The 19131-nt window shown below is 41.5% G+C and overlaps 1 protein-coding gene and 1 pseudogene across 1 annotated transcript in view; one reads left to right on the forward strand and one right to left on the reverse strand.

The window, feature by feature from the left end:
- The first annotated feature begins 6907 nt into the window (after nucleotides 1-6907).
- The window catches only part of MED14 (mediator complex subunit 14), a 79073-nt gene continuing 66849 nt past the window's right edge, over nucleotides 6908-19131 (forward strand). Inside the window, exon 1 of the mRNA XM_006864268.1 lies at nucleotides 6908-7409. Coding sequence (XP_006864330.1) covers nucleotides 7201-7409 — 209 coding nt within the window. The 5' untranslated portion in view covers nucleotides 6908-7200. The remainder of the gene's footprint in view (nucleotides 7410-19131) is intronic.
- LOC102830600 lies at nucleotides 16161-16967 on the reverse strand (annotated as a pseudogene).

A 19131-nucleotide genomic window follows, 5' to 3' on the forward strand; every position in this document is an offset into this window, starting at 1 on the left:
AAGACTGAGGAGCACTCCCAGACAAACAACAGACAAAATGATGGACAGACAGAAAGCAGACGTTAGTGTTAAAAGCCAAATTTCACTAAAGGACATCCAAGTCCCATTTCCAATCTTTGTTTTATTAAGTTTTTGATTAAGCATATTCTCAAACATACAGAGAAATAAAGACGAGTATAATTAAGTCCCAATATATTCATCATACTGGTGTGGCACTGTAGGATCAGCTCTGGACTGCGAACCACAAGGTCAGCAGTTCAAACCCACGAAGTGCTCCTCAAAAAACCCTAAAAAGGGTCGCTATGAGGTGAAGCCAATTCCACAGCACTTCACAATAAAAACATAGTATGAGATGAAGGCATGTGCATTCATGCCTCAATAAAGCCAGATGACCAGGCACTATGCTAGGTGATGGAGATACCAGAGAGAAAAAGATAGCTATGTGAGGGCAGAAAGCAAATATTTCCTTCTAACGTGGAAGAAAGACAATCCATAGATTATTAGGTGAATAAAAAATGCAATAATGATTGCTTCTAAGCCAGGATGATAACAATAGTGAACATTTATCAAGATGTTATTTATTGTTTCAGTGGGTAGGATTTTTGTTTTCTTTACATTGAGGTGCAACCCATATTGAAGGCTGTGGTCTTAGATCTTCATCAGTATTTTATGTCCTCTTCGCTTTCAGCAAGCAAGATTGTATCATCTGCTAATTGCAAATATTATAATGAAATGTTCAAAGACCTGGAGTTAGAAAAGCAAAAGGGAAGAACATGCTCAGCATTTCTCAAAGAACTGAGAGAACTGAGGAAAAAATTCAAGGCTCGGCTTTCAATATTGAGGGATTCTATGGGTAAAATATTGAATGATACATAAACATTAAAAGAAGATAGAAGGAATACCCCTGAGTTACTGCACCAAAAAGAAATGGTTGATGTTCTACTATTTCAAGATGTAGCATATGATCAACAGCCAATGGTACTGAAGGAAGAAGTCTAAGGGACACTGAAGCTATTGGCAAAGAACAAGGCACTGGGAATTGATGGAATACAAAGAGAAATATTTCAACAAACTGATGCAGCACTGGAGGTATTCACTCATCTATGCCAAGAAATTTGGAAGAGAGCTACATGGCCAACTGATTGAAAGAGATGCATGTCTGTGCCCATTCTAAAGAGAGGTGACCCAATGGTATTCGTAAATCATCACACACAGTATCATTACTATCATATGACAGAGAACTGCCAGAGGTTCAAGCCAGAGTCAGACGGGGACGTGAAACAAGGGATATCATTGCTTACATCAGCTGGATCTTATCTGAAAGCAGTGAATACCAGAAACATGTTTACCTGCGTTTTATTGACTACGCAAAGTGTTTATAGACTGCACGGAGCATAACAAGCTATGGACAAATTGCAGAGAATGAGTATTCCAGAACACTTAACTGTGCTCACAAGGAACCTATATATAGACCAAGAAGCAGTTGTTCTAACAGAGCAAGGGGATTGTTTAAAATCAGGAAAGGTGTGCATCAGGGTTGTATTCTTTCACCGTATTTATTCAGTCTGTGTGCTGAGCAAATAATCCAAGAATCTGGATTATCTGAAGAAGAACGCGGTATCGAATTGGGAGAAGTTCCCTTTATGTTATTTAGTTAGACAGGAAGTTCTCTGTTAATTATTTGGCTGAAAATTGAGCCAGGGAGTTGAGTTCAGTTTCAGAGCTGAAGGGTGACCATAGTTCCAGGTGTTCCATCAGTCTTTTTTTTTTTTTTTTTTCTCCCATCAGTCTTTATCTGAACATTAAGCCTAGTCTCTTTTATGATTTTGAATTTTGTTGTATGCTTTTCTCCCACTCTATCCAGAACTTTTTAATGGGATCCCTTTCAGAACAGTTGGTAGAGGTAGCTGGGCACCATCTAGTTCTCATCTCAGGGTCATAGAGACCTAGTCCATTAGTCTATTGGATTGGACTGGCTCCATATATCTTTGATTTTCATTATTCATCTTTCCTCCTGACATGGAGAGACCAATAGTTACACCTTAGATGGCTGCTCAAGAGCTTTTAAGATCCCAGTTGCTACTCACCAAAGTAGGATGGAGAACATTATCTTTGTGGACTATGTTATGCCAACTGATCTTGGTGTCTCCTAACTCTCTGGTCCTGAGCCCCAAGGCCCAGCAATTCCTTCCCTCAAGGTGTTTATTTATGTTTAAAAAGTTTTCATAACTTTGCCTTCTGTGTGCTCCACTACATTCATGGATTTATTTCCAGCAAAAGTAAATAACCACATACAGATATCCTTTTCCAAACCTATATATATTTGTGGGTGTACTCCCACTCTCCCACACTTGTTCAGCCTGTGTATCTATCCATGCATCTAACCGTTGTTGTTGTTGTTAAGTACCACGGAGTCAGTTTCGACTCATAGTGATGCTGCACAGGGTTTCTGAGGCTGTAAATCTTTACGGGAGCAGAACGCCTCATCTTTCTCCCATGGAACAGCTGGTAGTTTCTAACTGCTGACCTTGAGGTTAGCAGCCTGATTCATAACCACTACACTTGATCACTGTTATTACATGATTGTGTGTTGTTGTTAAGTGCTGTTGAATTGCTTCTGACTCATAGCGACCCTGTATAAGGTTTCTGAGGAGTGGCTGGTGGGTTTGAACTGCTAACCTTGCAGTTCAAACTGACCTTGCAGTCCAGGTCTCTGTAAGATTGTGTATATATAAATAGCATTTATCTCTGTTGCCTTTAACTCTTGTACTTTTTCCAGTGTCTTCTGCTTCCATCATTTTTTGGCAACCTCCCTCTTACTGTATATTGCCTTCCCCTGCACCCAAGTTAACAACTGTCTACCCTCTAGCTAGTGACTTGCTCTGCCTTGTCCTCCCACCCCTGGTAATCATCAAAGAATGTTCTTTTTAGTGTGAAAACCTTTCCTTAGCTTTTTACAGTATGTGTGTCACACAATATTTGTCCTTTTGTAGTTAATTTCACTCAGCAAGACTCCTTATAGGAGCAGACAGCCTCATCTTTCTGCCTTGGAGGGGCTGGTGCATTTGAACAGCCAACCTTTTGGTTAACAACCAAGCACCTAGCCCACAGTGCTACCAGGGCACCTTTTTCATTATGTAAGCTAGTAGAAAGTGCAGTAATCATTGTTGTTATGTGCCATCAAGTTAATTCCAACTCATAGCAACTCCATATGAAGTAGAACTGCCCCATCAGGTTCTCTTGGCTGTAATCTTTATGTGGGAGTGCGGTGGCTCTACATGATAAGCACCAGACTGCGAACCACAAGGTCCACAGTATGAGTCTGCCAGCCACTCCAGAGAAGATGTAAAGCCTCAGAAACCCTGTGGTGGTGGGGCTGGTGTGCTGTGAAGTTGGTTCTGAATTATAACAAGCCTACATAGGGTTTCTGAGGCTGTGAATCTTTACAGGAGCAGAAAGTCTCATCTTTCTCCCGTGGAACGGCTGGTAGTTTTGAACTGCTGACCTTGAGATTAGTAGCCTGATTTGTAACCACAGCGCTATCATAGCTCCTTTCGGATACCCTATACTGGGTCACTATGAGTCAGAACCACTAGATGGAACAACAGTTTTTATGGAGGTAGATTCTTTGTTCTTTCTCCTTGACTGGTAGATATGAACTGCCAACCTTTTGGTTTGCAGCTGATCACTAAACCATTGTGCCACCAGACTCCTTAATTGCACTTTGTTGTTATTGTTAAGTGCCGTCAAGTCGATTCCAACCCACAGCAACCCTGTATAGGGTTTCCAAGGAGTAGCTGGTGAGCTTGAACTAATACACTTTAATTTAAACTTTTAAAAATGAAATATTTTAAAAGAATAAAACAGTAAAGAGAGAGTAGAATACATTTACAATTATATCTCTGTTCCCATATTTATTAATATTGTCGTTTCCTTTAGGTTTAAGGAGAGATCTATTATCTGTAACTAACAGTTAATAGGCTATTTGTTGTTGTTGTTAAGTGCCTTCAAGTAGGTTTGAACTCATAGCAATCCTATATAGGGTTCCTGAGGAGCAGCTGGTGGGTTTGAACTGACAACCTTGTGGTTTGCAGTCCAGTGCTGATCCTACAGCGCTACACCAGGAGTCCTAATAACCAATAAACATCGCCTTATCCCTTATGCCTTCCTAGAAGTGACCACTATCCTGAAGGCAGCATATTTCATCCTCATTTACAACTTTAAGAAATGTTTTACTGTTGTTAAGCACTGGCGAGTTGGGTCCAACTCACATGATCCCGTATAGGGTTTCGAAGGAGTGACTGGTGGCTTTGAAATGCCGACCTTGAGGTTAGCAGTCCAGTATTTATCCTACAGTGCCACACCAGAACCCCTTACTTTTACTACACTATGTAAAATCACAGAGTATACTTTGTGTGTTTTTAAAATGGATAGAGAGTATCCAAAGATTGCTTTTTTCATTCAGTATTGTTTTGAGACTGATTTATGTTGACAAATGTAGCTCGAATTCATTCATGGACTTTGGACATGTTATCAGGAGGGACCAGTCCCTGGAAAAGGACATCATTCTTCGTACAGTAGTAGTTGTTGTTTTTAAGTGACACTGAGTCAGTACCAACTCATATAGGGTTTCTGAAGAGTGGCTGGTGGGTTTGAACCACCGGTTCAAACTGAGCTTTCAGTCCAGTGCTTATCATACAGTGCCACACCAGGACTTGGCACAGTAGAGAGGCAGAGGAAAAGAGAAAGACCCTCAACAAGATGGACTGACCCAGTGGCTGCAAGAATGGGCTCAAGCAGAACAGTGATTGTGAGGACGGCGCAGGACTGGGCAGGGTTTTGTTCTGTTATGCAGAGGGTCTCTAAGAATTGGAAGTGACTCAATGGCATCCAATAACAACAACTAAGAAGAAGAAGAAAAAAAACCTTTTCCTTTTTTACACTTTGTGTCTGAGGAGTAACTGAATATTTCAAAATAAAACCAAAATAAAAAAAAATGTATTTTAATAGTTCTGAAACTAAGTTTATATAATCAGATAATGACCAATTGACTGTTTTAATAGGTTTGGAATAGATGCATTCCGGTTTAACCTCCTGCTGAGAGTTTACCTTTCCATCCCAAATATACTGAATTATTGTTGTTGGTAATTGCTGTCAAGTTGGTTCCGACAATATATAGAGTTTACAAGGGGCAAATGGTGGGTTTCAACCCCCAACCTTGTGGTTCAAACCAATCTGTGGTCAAGTGCTTATCCTACAAGGCCACAGCAGCACTCCATAACAAAACCCCCAGGTTTGTTGTTGTTAAGTGCCATTGAGCCGGTTCCTGCCCATAGCAACCCTGTATAGAGTTTCCGAGGAGCAGCTGGTGAGCTTGAACCACCGAACTTGCAGTTCAAATGGCTTTGCAGTCTGGCTCATTAACCCACAGCACCACACCAGGACTCCCTAGGTTTTAGATCCTATTGAAAATGCAGATTTTAACAACGCACTGGTTCTAAGCTCCGTGTTTAAAAACACTTAAAAAAATATTTTTAAATTTAATATTTATTTAATGTTTAATATTTATTAAACATGGATAGGGTAGGGAGTTGTTGTTGCCGTCAAGTCGATTCTGACTCATAGCAACCCTGTATCAAATTTACAAGGAGCAACTGGTGGGTTTGAACTGCTGACACTGTGTTTAGCAGTCTAGTTCTTATCCTACAGCGCCACACCAAGACTCCAGCTACTGTAAGAGGAGGCACAAAAACGAGTGAAAGGCAGAGGATTTATGGACGATTTCTCTGAAAGAAGTCTTGGTGGCGCTGTGGGTTAGGCATTCATTTGCTAACCGCAAGACCAACAATGCACACTCACTAGCCCAGAGGGGGAATGATGAGACTGTCAAAGATTTACAGTCTCTGAAAGCCTATATAGGGTCGCTATGAGTCGAAATCGACTAGACAGATAACAATGGATTTGGGGTTTCTGTGGTAGAAGGAGCTCTGGTGGCACACTGGTTAAGCGCTTACCTCCCATAGGGTTGTTGTTGTTGTTGGGTACCATCGAGTCGGTACCAACTCATAGCGACCTTATGCACAGCAGAACGAAACACGGCTGGATCCTGGGCAACCTCACTGTCATTGCCACGCTTGAGTCCAACGATACTGCCACTTGGCCAATCCATCTCGATGGGGGTCTTTCTCTTTTTCTCTGAGCCTCCACCCTACCAAACATGATATCCTTCTCCAGCGACTGGTCCCTCCTGACAATATGTCTGTAGTATGAGAGACGAAGTTTGGCCGTCCTGGATGGGGCAGCTAGCTCTACTCTGTCCTCTATGAATTGGAATCCAACGACCTCTTGGGATTTTCTAATTTTGGGTTTTCTGTGATCGAACTGACAGTATTTGTTGGACAGTAACGTGATCTGTATATAGCCAACTCTATTAATGTTATTTTGCCTTACTCCTGCCCCAAATTATGTTTTCTCACACTTTTTCCCACGGTTGGTAAAACAAGGAAGGATGCAATATCCGAGCACTCACAGGCGCGGCAGGAACTACAACTCTCAAACCTCTAGGGAGGGTCCCTCGGCCGCGTTAAGGGGCCCCACTAGGGGAGCGGTCGCGCTGGACAAACTGCCGCCTTTAAAAGCCCCCAGAGTCGCGAGGGTCAACGCCGGGAAACTACCCACGTAAGGGTGACGAAGCCTAACCCGCCCACACACCAACTTCCGGTGACGCGCCCCCCCGCTTCCGGTTCTCCTGCCCAGGCGTCAGGCCCTGCCCCACTCCGCTCCCACGCGCTCCCACGCGCCCCCAAGCGCCCCAGCAACAGAGCGCGGGGAGAATAGGCACAGGTTGCTGTCGGAAGTACCCCTGCAGGTTCTTCTTCCGCTCTGCCAAACGACTTCCGCTGGGGGCAGTCAATATGGACGTTATAGCTGCCTGGCGGAGCGGCTTCTGATTAGCAGCGGAGGTGCAGCTTCTCGTCCGCGGAGGCTCCCCGGATACCCCCGCCCCTCCGCTCTCGAGTCTGGGGCCGGCGGAATTGTCGCTTCATGGGGGCGGGCCTCCGCGGCCCGCGCACTGCTTCCTGTTCAGAGGCGGTTCGGCGGTAGGCGGCGACGACTCTGCCCGCACCCCCTTTGGCGCGGTGACTGAACGCTTGAGAGCCGCATCTTGTGCCGCTGCGCCAGTCCCGACCCTGCATCGCCATGGCCCCGGTGCAGCTGGAAAACCACCAGCTGGTCCCACCCGGAGGCGGGGGGAGCGGCGGTCCCGCGTCAGCCCCGGCGCCGCCTCCCCCGGGAGCCGCCGTGGCGGCGGCGGCGGCGGCGGCGGCCAGCCCTGGTTACCGGCTCAGCAGCCTCATCGAATTTTTGCTCCACCGGGCCTACTCGGAACTCATGGTGTTGACGGACCTGTAAGTGCCGCGAAACCCATGTCTGCTCCCCAAACCCCTCCCTTCCCGCCAACTGCTGAGCGAGGCTTGCGCTTCCCTTACCCCCAGAGGCTGCTGTTTCCCCCGCCGGGCTGCTTGATCTAGAATGTCTGAAGTCCAGGGGTTACGCGGGGGTGGATTTAAGGGGGGCTCTCTTTCTGGGGATGAAGCAATCGAGACTTGTTAATTATGCGTGTTAGACTTTCACTGCAGATCGTCTCGAGTTGCCAACATGTCATTCCTGGAAGCCTTTTAGCCCCAAACCTGAGACTATAATGTTCAGGGATTTGCATACATAATGTTGGCGCTTAAAAAAACAAAAAAACTATTAAAGACGGGAACTCTGTTTTACAGTCTCTGGACAATACCTTTTAAATATAGGTTGTACTTGTTAATAACTAGATGCAGGTTATTTTATATGTATAGGTTGTACTTTTTAGTAACTAGATACATGTGGTGTGTAAAATCCAAAAATGTTGATTAGAAGTCGTTTTTTTCTGGAATGTGAAAGAGTGTTTTAAGTTTTCTTGCATTTCGTGTAACAAAAGATTTTTTTTAGTAACTGACTTGCTATTGTCATCTAGTGAAGGGAGTTTGTAAATCACCGTGTTAAACCATGAAATGCCTTGGGCATGGTTAGGATAGTAATTTCATAATAGGATCAGAATGCACTGTAACGATATTTTTTGAAGTGTGTTAAAACAAAAAAAGCACTTTCAAATTTGGGGTCATATACTGTAATTGCTGTTTTACATTTAATAGGTTCAGATAAGCGATTTCAGAATTGTTATCTCAATGTGTTTTAATCTTTTAGCGATTGTTAGATTTCTGATCAGTGTTTTCAATTGAAATACATTTGTGTGTAGTTATTAGGTTGTAAAGTGTGGCAAGTAATTTGTTACTTGAGTCTGTTGAAATGTCTGTTGAAACTGTTAGAATGCTGCTGTTGTTGTTGTTTAGTGCCCTCGGGTCAGTTCTGACTCATAGAGACCCTAATCAGGGTTTCTGAGGAACAGCTAGTGGCTTTGAATGCCACCAACCTTGTAGTGAGCAATCCAGTGCTTATCTTAGAGCATCACTCACGATTTTGATACATTGAATGGGACAGAAAGGTAGTGTTAAAGAAGCCTTACCCCCGTCTAAGGAGGTCCTAGGTCGTGCAAACAGTTAAGTGCTCAGCTACTAGCCAAAAGATTGGTGTTTTGAACCCATCCAGAGGCGTCTCAGAAGGCTGGCAATCTGCTTTTGAAAGATCACAACCTTGGAAACCATGTGGAGCAGTTCTACCCTGCACACATACGGCTGTGATGACTAATGACATTGCATGGCTGCCATGCTTTGTAACCATTTATTGTGGAATTTCATAAAAATCCAAGACTATCCGTATGAGTATCTGAGAAAGTATCATGTACATGGAGCTTATCTGTCCTATGTATGTTGTTGTTGTTGTTGTTGTTGTTGTTAAGCGCCTTTGAGTCAGTTGCTACTCATAGGTAACTCTGTATAGGATTTTTGAGGAGCGACTGGTAGGTTTTGAACTGCTGACCTTGAGGTTAGCAGTCCAGTGCTAATTGTACAGCACAACACCAGGATTCTATCCTATGTATTGATGTCATAGCGACTCTGTATAGGGTTTCCAAGGAGCGACTGGTGGGTTTGAACCACCAACCTTGTGGTTAGCAGTCAGTGCTTATTATGTGGAAAAAATGTTGAGAACTGCTATCAGTGGTTGTGTATTTTGTTTTTCATAAGGAATTTGTTGAAATTCTTTGAATTTCATATTGTATTTCTAAGCATTGCCTTTTTATTCTTTTAGGACTTGGTTTATGGAGAAATCAGTTTCTTGGAATAAAAGTGTACTTTTATATTATGATGTTTCCTATATTTATATCTCCAGCACAGACTTCACCACTAAACTCCAAACTATACTCAGATGCTTACATTTCATTTATCTAAGGGGTGTTTCAGTGTACCAAATTCAGAGCTAAACTCCTGATTCCCCTCAACCCCACCAAAACTCCTCTCCACTCACCCTTTTTCACTAAAATGTCTTTAGTCTGATGTGGCACTGTAGGATCACTACAGGACTGCTAACCACAAGATCGGCAGTTCAAACCCACCAGTTGCTCCTCAGAAACTCTGTACAGGGTCAGTATGAGTCAGAACTGATTCAACGGCACTTAACAACAAGTCCTTCCTCTTGTTACTCAAGCCAAACATTTTGTAGTAATTCTTGGTTCCTTTTTTTTGACATCCTACATCAAGTCCATGAGCAAGTCGTGTCAGCTCTGACTTCAGAATATATATATCAGAATATATTCAGAAGCACATTATTACTTCCACCATTGCCTGTCTGATCCAAGCCACTTAGTCCTTCACCAGTGTTACTGCAGTAGTCTCCCAACTGGTCTCTCTACTGCTTTTCTTGCCCCTGTACAGTTTTTTCTCTGTAAAATGGGGTGATCCTTTTAAAACTTCTCTGCTCAGAATTCACCAATGGTCTCCCATGTCACTTAGACTAAAAGTTTTTTATAATCACGTAAAATAGATGAGGACTCCTGGTGTGGCACTGTCGGTTAATACGCTGGACTGCAAAATTGGTTTGAACTGCACAAGTTCACCAGCTGCTCCTTGGAAACCCTGTACAGGGTTGCTATGGGTCCGAACTGACTCGATGGTAATTAACAACAACGGCAACAACAAATTAGATGAGGACTTCTGGTGTGGCGCGTAGGATCATCACTGAACTTGGAACCGCAAGTGGGCTGTTCAAACCCACTAGCCGCTCCTTGGAAACCCTTTACAGGGTTGCTGTATGTCGGAACTGACTCGACACCATTTAACAGCAACAACGAAATAGATGAGAGAGGTGTGGTGGCTCTGTAGGATAAGCATGGGACTATGAACCACAGGATCAGCAGTTACAGCCCACCAGCCACTATGTGGGAAAAAGATGAGGCTTTCTGCTCTGGCAAAGATTTAAAGCCTATACAGGGTCACTATGGAATTGGAAGGCACTTAACAACAACAAAATTGATGACGATGAAACTTAACATCCAGGACACTTTTGAGTATGAAAGCCAGTGCTGTTAAAATACCAGAACAGCAGGTATAAAGTGGGACTATGAGCTGTGGGATGAGCTTTTGACTGCTAACTGAAAAGTCAGTAGTTCGAACCCACCAGCCGCCTCGAGGGAGAAAGATGAAGCTGTCTGCTCCCGGAAAGATGTACAGAAACCCAAAAGAACCATTCTTCTCTGCCTACAGGGCTGCTATGAGTCACAGTTGACTTCATGTTAGTGGGTTTGGTCTGGTTTGGGAGTTTATCTTGGACAAACCAGACATGTGGTCACTTTATGTTTAAGGCCGTATATGATCTATGCCTTATTTCCCTTACCTCTTTCACTTCGTTTTCTAACACTCTCCCCCCTTGCTTAGTTCACTCCAGCCACATTACCCTTCTTGGTGCTTCTTGATGGGACCTTTCCTTCTCCTACCAGGAGTCCTGGTGTGGCACTGTGGTTAATGAGCTGGACTGTAAGGTTGGTTTGAACTGCAGGGTCGGTGGTTCGAGCTCACCAGCCACTCCTTGGAAACCCTATACAGGGTCACTATGAGTTGAAACAGACTTGACAGCACTTAACAACATTCCGAAATCTGTGTGTGTGTTTTTTTCTGTTCCTTTTAGATCTTTTTTTCAGAAATCACTTATCAGACTTTCTCTGACCACTTAAATAAAATACTCTGCCTTTCACTTACCACACTGCAGCTGTATTTTACTCTACAACACTGCTGCCAACTGCCATTATTTAATTTAGTGTCTGTTTTCCTCCACTGGTTTCCCCAAGGTCTAGAACAATGCCTGGTGCGTAATCAGGGCTGTGCTAAATATCTAGGAGTCATCTGGGCAGCACAAATGATTAAGCCCTGGACTTACCACCTTCAAGTCTGGGAGGTGGTGAGTCATACCCATCCAGAAGTGTCTTATAAGAAAAGCCTGTCTACCTGCTTCTGAAAGGTCATAGTCATGAAGACCCGATGAGGTACAGTTAGAGTCTGACACACATGAGGTCACCATGAATCAGAATTGACTCCATGGCAATGTTTAAAAAAATTTTTTTTAAATTGATTGAATGAATGAATGAATGAATGTTTAGAATTGTCATTGCGGACCCTGGCAAATTAAATGGAGAAATGTGCTGTTTCTTGTGGTACTTATATAAAATAGCTATATAAAATAGCTTTCCTTCTTTTTTGATTTGTGATAACCTAATTAGTTTAGGAATTTACCTTTGAAGTTCCTAAATAGTTTATTATGAAATTGTCAGTGTTGATGTATTGATACATATATAACCAGTGTTCAGGTATACTTTATAACGACAAGGTTACGTTTATCTGCCACATTTTATGCTTCTCAGTGAATTATTGTGGGTGTAAAGGGCAGCCTTGCCAATTTAGGTGCTTTGCTTTTAACCCAGATTTCTGTTTTTTCCTCTCTTTTATCCACTCCCCCTTTTCCTCCAGCATATTTTCATCCTAGAGTTTAAACTCTGCCTTGACTTTTAAGAGATTGAAATTCTACTTTTTTTTTTTTTAAGTTTTAAAAGGACATTTATTCAGAATTTTTTTTTAATTGTAGAGAAAATATGCACAACAAAGTACACCAAAATTTTCTTAATGTCTGATTTAGTGCCATTGGTTGCATTCCTTTTAACTTTTTTAACATTGTTAAATTTATATTTTGGAAAGCATTCAGAATAGTAAAAGTATTACAAAATAGTCACACAGTAACAACCTTAAGATGTCATTACTTGCAGTATCGCCACATTTACTTACAAGAAGTTACAAACTTAGTCAAAATGAATAAGTTACTTAGAAACGTGAGTTGCTTTCTTGGAGATTAAAAGGCTCTAACGGATTTGTAGTAACAGCCTAACCCTCAGAGGGAGGCAGGCTGGCTGCACCGTGTGCTGCTCCTTCCTCTTCTCTGCTGCTAAGCTTCCTCATGCTCCAGAGGAGAGACACAAAGCGGGATGATTTCTAGTCTTGTGTGCCTTAGCCCTTCCATTTCAGAGGACAGCATAAGAGTTTACCACTGTTTTTTTGTTTTGTTTTTAAATGGTAAACCCCAACTAAAAATAACAACATGCTCAAAAAACTTTACTACATAGAGGACTATGATTTTTATTGTGATTCTCACCCCCTCTGGAAATTTCCATTTCAGAAGCATCTGATTGGATTTCCTTATTTGGAGATTCCTGCCTTTGAGCTATCCCCCCCATGCACACTCTTATAAACTACAGCCTTAGGCTCTGCCCTCCTCATAAAAACTGAGTGCTCAGGAGCTAACTGCTTTCACTTTGATTACCAAGTGTCCAGCTGACTGATTTATTGCTCTTTTCTTCCATACCATTGTTTGTCATCTAAGGTGTCTTTTGATATGTTCCTCTTGTTGTTAAGTGCCTTCCATTCCGACCCATAGCACCGACCATTTATAGGGTTTCCGAGGAGCAGCTGGTGAGCTTGAACCGCTAACCTTGCAGTTCAAATGGCTTTGCAGTTTGGCGCATTAACCCACAGCGCCACAGAATGTCTTTATTTCATGTTACTAATAACTAAGCTTGAGGTTTTTACTTAACAGCTCAGGTACTTTTGCTGGTATCTGAAACACTGATTTGCATAGAGACAATGATGGGATACTAATGCTAGTAGATGAGAGCGGCATCTTTGCACCTTAGAGTTGTGATTCTGTCCCTCCATATAGCCTGGTGTGACGCTGTGAAGCACTCAACCACAAGGTCGCTTTTGAACCTTAAGGTCCTTGGTTCAAACTTACAGGTCACTCCTCAGAAACCTTATATAGGGTTGCTATGGGTTAGAACCAACTCAACAGCACTGAACAACATGTAGCTTTGCACTAGGGTTCAAAGAGTCAACTCGTACTCACACTCTCAAATAAAACCCAATTTCCTTTCAATATCAAAAACCCACAATAAAAAAAACCCACAAAGACATACTCAGGACAAAACATCACAAAACCATGAACATCACGTAAATGCAAAGGCAATTGACCGATTTCTTAACTGCTGCTTCCATGAGTGTTGTTGGTGGGTCCAAGCAAAATGCAGTCTTTGACAATTTCTGTCTTTTCTCCATTTATCAAGATGTTATTTGTTGGTCCAGTGGTAAGGATTTTTGTTTTCTTTACTTTGAGGTGCAACCCATACCGAAGGCTGTGGTTTGTGATCTTCATGAGTAAGTATTTTAAGTCCTCTTTGCTTTCAGCAAGCAAGGTTGTATCATCTGCATATCGCAGGTGGTTAATCAGTCTTCTTCCAGTGCTGATGCCACATTTTTCTTCATATAATCCAGTTTCTCGAATCATTTGCTCAGCATACAGATTGAATAAGTGTGGTGAAAGAATACAACCCTGGTGCACGCCTTTCCCAATTTTAAATCACTCATTGTCCTTGTTCTGCTCAAACAGTTGCCATTTGGTCTATGTACAGGTTCCTCATGAGCACAACTAAGTGTTCCAGAGTACTTACACTCCGCAGTGCTGTCCATAGCTTGTCATGATCCACACAATGGAAAGCCTTTGCACAGCCAATAAAGCACAGGTAAACATCTTTTAGGCATTCTCTGTTTTCATCCAAGATCCATCTGACATCAGCAGTGATATTTCTTGGTCCACGTTCTCGTCTAAATCCAGCTTGAACCTCTGGCAGTTCTCTGTAATGTATTATTGCAGGTGTTTTTGCATTATCGTTAGCAGAGTTTTACTTGAATGTTGTATTAATGATATTGTCTGATGATTTCCGCATTCCAGTGGGTCACCTCTCTTTGGAATGGACACAAATATGGATCTCTTTCAATCAGTTGGCCAGGTAGCTGTCTTCCAGATTTCCTGGCATAGATGAGTGAGTGCCTCCAGTACTGGATCAATTTGTTGAAAGATGCCAGTTTGTATTCCAACAATTCCTGGAGCCTTGTTTTCTTTGTCAATCAAGGCCTTCAGTGCACCTTGTACTTCTTCCTTAGGCTCTTGATCATATGTTATCTCTTGAAACTGTTGAACATCAACCATTGCTTTTTGGTACAATGACTCTGTGTAATCTTTCCATCTTCTCAAGATGCTTTCTGCATCATTTAATATTTTGCCCAAAGAATTCTTCAGTGTTGCAAGTTCAGGCTAGAATTTTTTCCTCAGTCTTCGCAGCTTTAGAAATGTTGAGCATATTCCTCCCTTTTGATTTTCTAACTCCAGATCTTTGCACATTTCATTATATTTGACTTTGTTTTCTTGAACTGCCCTTTGAAATTTTCTGTGCAGTTCTTTTATCTCCTCATTTCTTCCATTTGCTTTAGCATTTCTGTGCTGGAGAACAAGTTTCAGAGTCTCTTCTGACATCCATTTTTGGGACTTTCTTCCTTGTCTTCTTAATGACGTTTTGCTTTCAGCCTTTATAATGTTCTTAATGTCATCCCACAGCTCTTCTCGTTTTCGATCATTAGTGTCTAATGCATCATACCTGTTTTTGAGCTCTCTTAATTCAGGTGAGATATGTTCAAGGTGCTATTTTGGCTCTTGTGGACTTGCTTTAACTTCCACAGCTTCAGCCTGAGCAATTGATCTGCTCTACAGTCAGTCCCTGGCCTTGGTTTGGCTGATGATACGGAGCTTTTCCACTGTCTCTTTCCACACATAGAGTGAGTTTGATTTCTGTGTATTGCAACTGATGAGGTCCATGTTTAAAAAAGGTGTTTGCAATGAATAAGTAAGTAATTGGTCTTGCAAAATTCTATCATGTGATTTCCATCATCATTTCTATCACCAAGGCCATATTTTCCAACTACTGATGCTTCTGTGTTTTCAGTCTTTGTATTCCAATCACCAGTAATTATTAATACATCTTGACTGCATGTCTGATCACTTTCAGACTGAAGAAGTTGGTAGAATTCTTCAATTTAATCATCACTGGCTTTAGTGGTTGGTGTGTAGATTTGAATGCTAGTGATATTAACTGGTCTTCCTTATAGGTGTATGGATAGTACCCTATCACATACAGCATTATACTTCAAGATGGATCTTGAAAACTTTTTTTTTTTTTACATTAAAAAAATCATATACTTCATTACAATGATTGCAATCCCCTCTTGAAATGTATTTTTTGATGATGAATGTGGTAGCATTCCTCTTCAATTTGCCATTCCTGGCATGGTAAACTATGTGATTGTCAAAATAAAAATGGAATTGACAAATGCAATTAACTAGTTTTAAAAGTAAAGGTCTTCTAGCCAGTGGATCATGCAATATTCCACATGATCATTTTTATAGTTATATATAGAAAAATGAAAACCCATAGTTTTATGTGGGGGGCATATTTTTAGAAATCATTACTGCAGTGTGTATCATTTTCATAATTCATAATTCATAGTACAACCACCCAAATTTTCTAATTATGAAAGTTGTACATTTACAATAATTTCCTCTCACTAATTGTAACATTCTCCATTTTAATTTATTTCTATTTAAATTCTGTTTTAACTGTCTGATTTTGAGTTTGAGGTAGCTTCACAGTGGTTTTATCGCTATGAAAATGGTATTGACCAGACTTAAATGAAAAAGAGAAATGCAGTATTCGTTTTACCAATTTTTCACATGACTTACAAACCAAAAAAGAAAAAGAAAAAAAAAAAAAAAGCTCTAAAACAACAAAACCAAACATTTCTTCAGTGATTAAAATATAGTTCCTTATTGGGCCTTGGACACAATGCATGGAATCTTCTTTGCCTGCAAAGTAGAGTCAAGGGAATAGGACTCAAATTCTGTTGCTACCTTCTGGTTAACCCGAATGAGGGTGTGGGTGAGTTCAAGCCTGTAAGCATACTGTTTCATCATAGCACAGAGTGACTGAATGGACCAGGATCTATCTTTTAAATTGCTCCAGGAATAGTAACCAGGTGCTGTGAAATATGCATGTAAGAAGTCTGCCTCAGCTGGTGTCTTCTGACATGTCATTGTCAGAAGCACTGTCTGTCTCAGTGCCACTGTCCAACTCTGTACCTCTTGCAATCCTGAATAATAAAAAGTTTGGGCTTTCCAAGCTGCAGTCATCCTCTCTGAATCAAGTTCATTTTTTTTAGGTCAACAGGTCCATTTGTTCCAACAATAACTCCATCCTCACCATAGCTTAGAAGCATGCAGATGAAACTGCTCTTTTGCTATGATTTTCTTTGATAACATTGCATGTTAATTTCACAATTTCTTCACATGTAAGATCATTTTTATTTCTGACTTCATATTTCAGGTTCCTGAATGTTTCCCTGAGGCTCGCTGTGTCTACATCTGTACCAGACCGAAGTGCCATTTTAGTACTTGAATGAAAGTTTTTATTATTAATTATTATACATAAACCCATCTCAGGATAGACCATTTTGTAACTAGTATCCAAGGATATGCTGGAGTCTTCCATGGAAGGTCTTTGTTTCTAAATTGTTAATGGATTTTGAATCCACTGAGTTTTCCCTGTTCTCCATGGATACTTTTATTGATGTTCAGCTTCCACTGTGCCAGCAGCTCGCTCCTTTCTGCTCCAGGGTCAGATTTTGCTGATTACATTCTTTAAGTTGTGCAACCGATCTTGCTCCCCCCCCCCCCCAAATTACAGTATTCCATTGCCATTAACAAAATTAATGGTTAATTAAGCAAAAACTCCCCTTTCCCTCCTCCCTTCTACCCCTGGTAATCACTAATAATGTTTGGTTTCTATCTATTTGCTGATTTCATTTAAGTGAAACCATACAGCATTTGCCCTTTGCAGCTGACTTATTTCATTGCTCATGAACATTTTCAAGGTTCATCCCTAATGCGACTGGTATTGAGACTTCATTTCTCTTTATGGTTGGTTGAGTAAGCAACCAAAATGCCCCCTCAGCAGATGAATAATAAACAAAATGTAGTATATGCATATGAGAGGACTTCAAAAATTTTGTGGGAAAATGGAATGAAAAGATACTGGAATTATTTTATGAACTTATTGAAGCTCCCTCATATGTATATAGACCACATTTTGTCTATTACTCAACTATTTTGGAACATTTGATTGTTTCCACCTTTTGGCTCTTGTAAACAAATGCTTTTACCAGTTCTAGGATGTATGATAGTTATATGTTCGACTATTTTGAGGAACTGCCAAATCGTTTCACATGATGCCATATAATCAGGGCTAAACGAAATAGTTGACTTCCTTCTTTTTTTAAAAAAATCTCTCTTAGAATCAGAAAATGCCAGGATCTCAGTCATGAACTTGTCTTATTTCGTTTTGGTATAAATGAGTTTCTGTGACTTCTTCCAACCATTTGCACCCGAGGGCTTTTATTGCAAATGGTGGAATTTAAGATTTGTTTACTATAAAGGAATTTCAAATAGATTAGGAGGAAGTTGGGGGGAAGGAGGCGGGCAACAAAGCCTTTATCCCGGAAATGACTCCTTCTGACATGAAATGATTCTTTTAGGGTTCCTGATGGTGCTGTGGCTTAGGTGTTGGGCTGCTAACTGTAAGGTCAGTGGTTCAAACCCACCAGCTGAAAGATGATGCTGTGTGCTCTCAAAGATTTATAGTCAAGAAACATCATATAGGGTCAGTATGAGTCAGAATTGGCTCGATGGCAGAAGCTTTTGTTTTGTTTTGTTTTTTTAAATGCTTTTAGGGCAGATAGGGAGGAGCTCTGGTGGCAGAGTGATTAAGTGCTCATTTGGTAACTGAAAAGCCAGTGGCTTGAACCCACCAGCTGCTCTGTGGGGAAAAGATAGGGTATTCTGCTTCCATGAAAGTTGCAGCCTTGGAAACCCTGTGGGGCAGTTCTTCTCTACCCTAGAAGCTCACTATAGGCTAGAAGGCAATGGGTTGTTTTTTTTGGGGGGGCGGAGGAAGGGGCCAGGTGGAAGAACTCTTCTGTTTGTTGTCTCCCCACCCCCCCTTTGGTTGTCATCTTCTCCCTTCCTTGAGGACAAGGGCTCTGGCTTTGGGGAATGCTCTCAGGGACTTTTGCAAGCAAAGGAACTTGACCGGTGATTGCTTTTATTTGTCATTTTACAGTATGGTCTAATTTCGACTCCATTCCTCTGATTTGCTGGTCCTGCCAGATCCTGTTTAGTTTCCCTTATTACTCCAATCATAGCTTCAGCTTCTTTTCCCATCCCTCTGTCTTTCCTAAGACTTGCAGGTAAAACAAGCCAAAGCCCATTTGGGTAGCTTCTCCTGATAACACTTTGAGAGTGGTTTTAGTTTTTCTATTCCTGTAGCATGTGGGTGGGAGGGAGGGATCTGAAGTAGCTACATGGGTATTTTTTTAAAAAGGGAGTAGATAGGGGGGCAGTTGTTCAGAGATTGACTTTTGGGCGGCAGGACAGAGACTGACAGATGAGGATCTTTCTAAGCATTAGTGAGCGTTAAATGGTGTAATTAGTTAGGGAAGAGGGTGACATTGATTGCTAGTGATCAGTACCAGGGGAGTAGTGAAAAGAACAGAAATCAAAACCTTAGTGGAGCACTTTAAAAGTGATGCAAATAATTTACATCTAATCACTGTGTAACGTCATGATGACTAAAAATCCCTTGAGCTGACCCTTTTGTGTGCTTAGTTTCTCCTTTTGCCATCATAACAAAACAAGGGGAGATTATTGCAGGGAACCAAGGTT

Source organism: Chrysochloris asiatica, unplaced genomic scaffold, assembly GCF_000296735.1.
Source record: "Chrysochloris asiatica unplaced genomic scaffold, ChrAsi1.0 scaffold00062, whole genome shotgun sequence".
Classification (NCBI taxonomy): Eukaryota; Metazoa; Chordata; class Mammalia; order Afrosoricida; family Chrysochloridae; genus Chrysochloris; species Chrysochloris asiatica.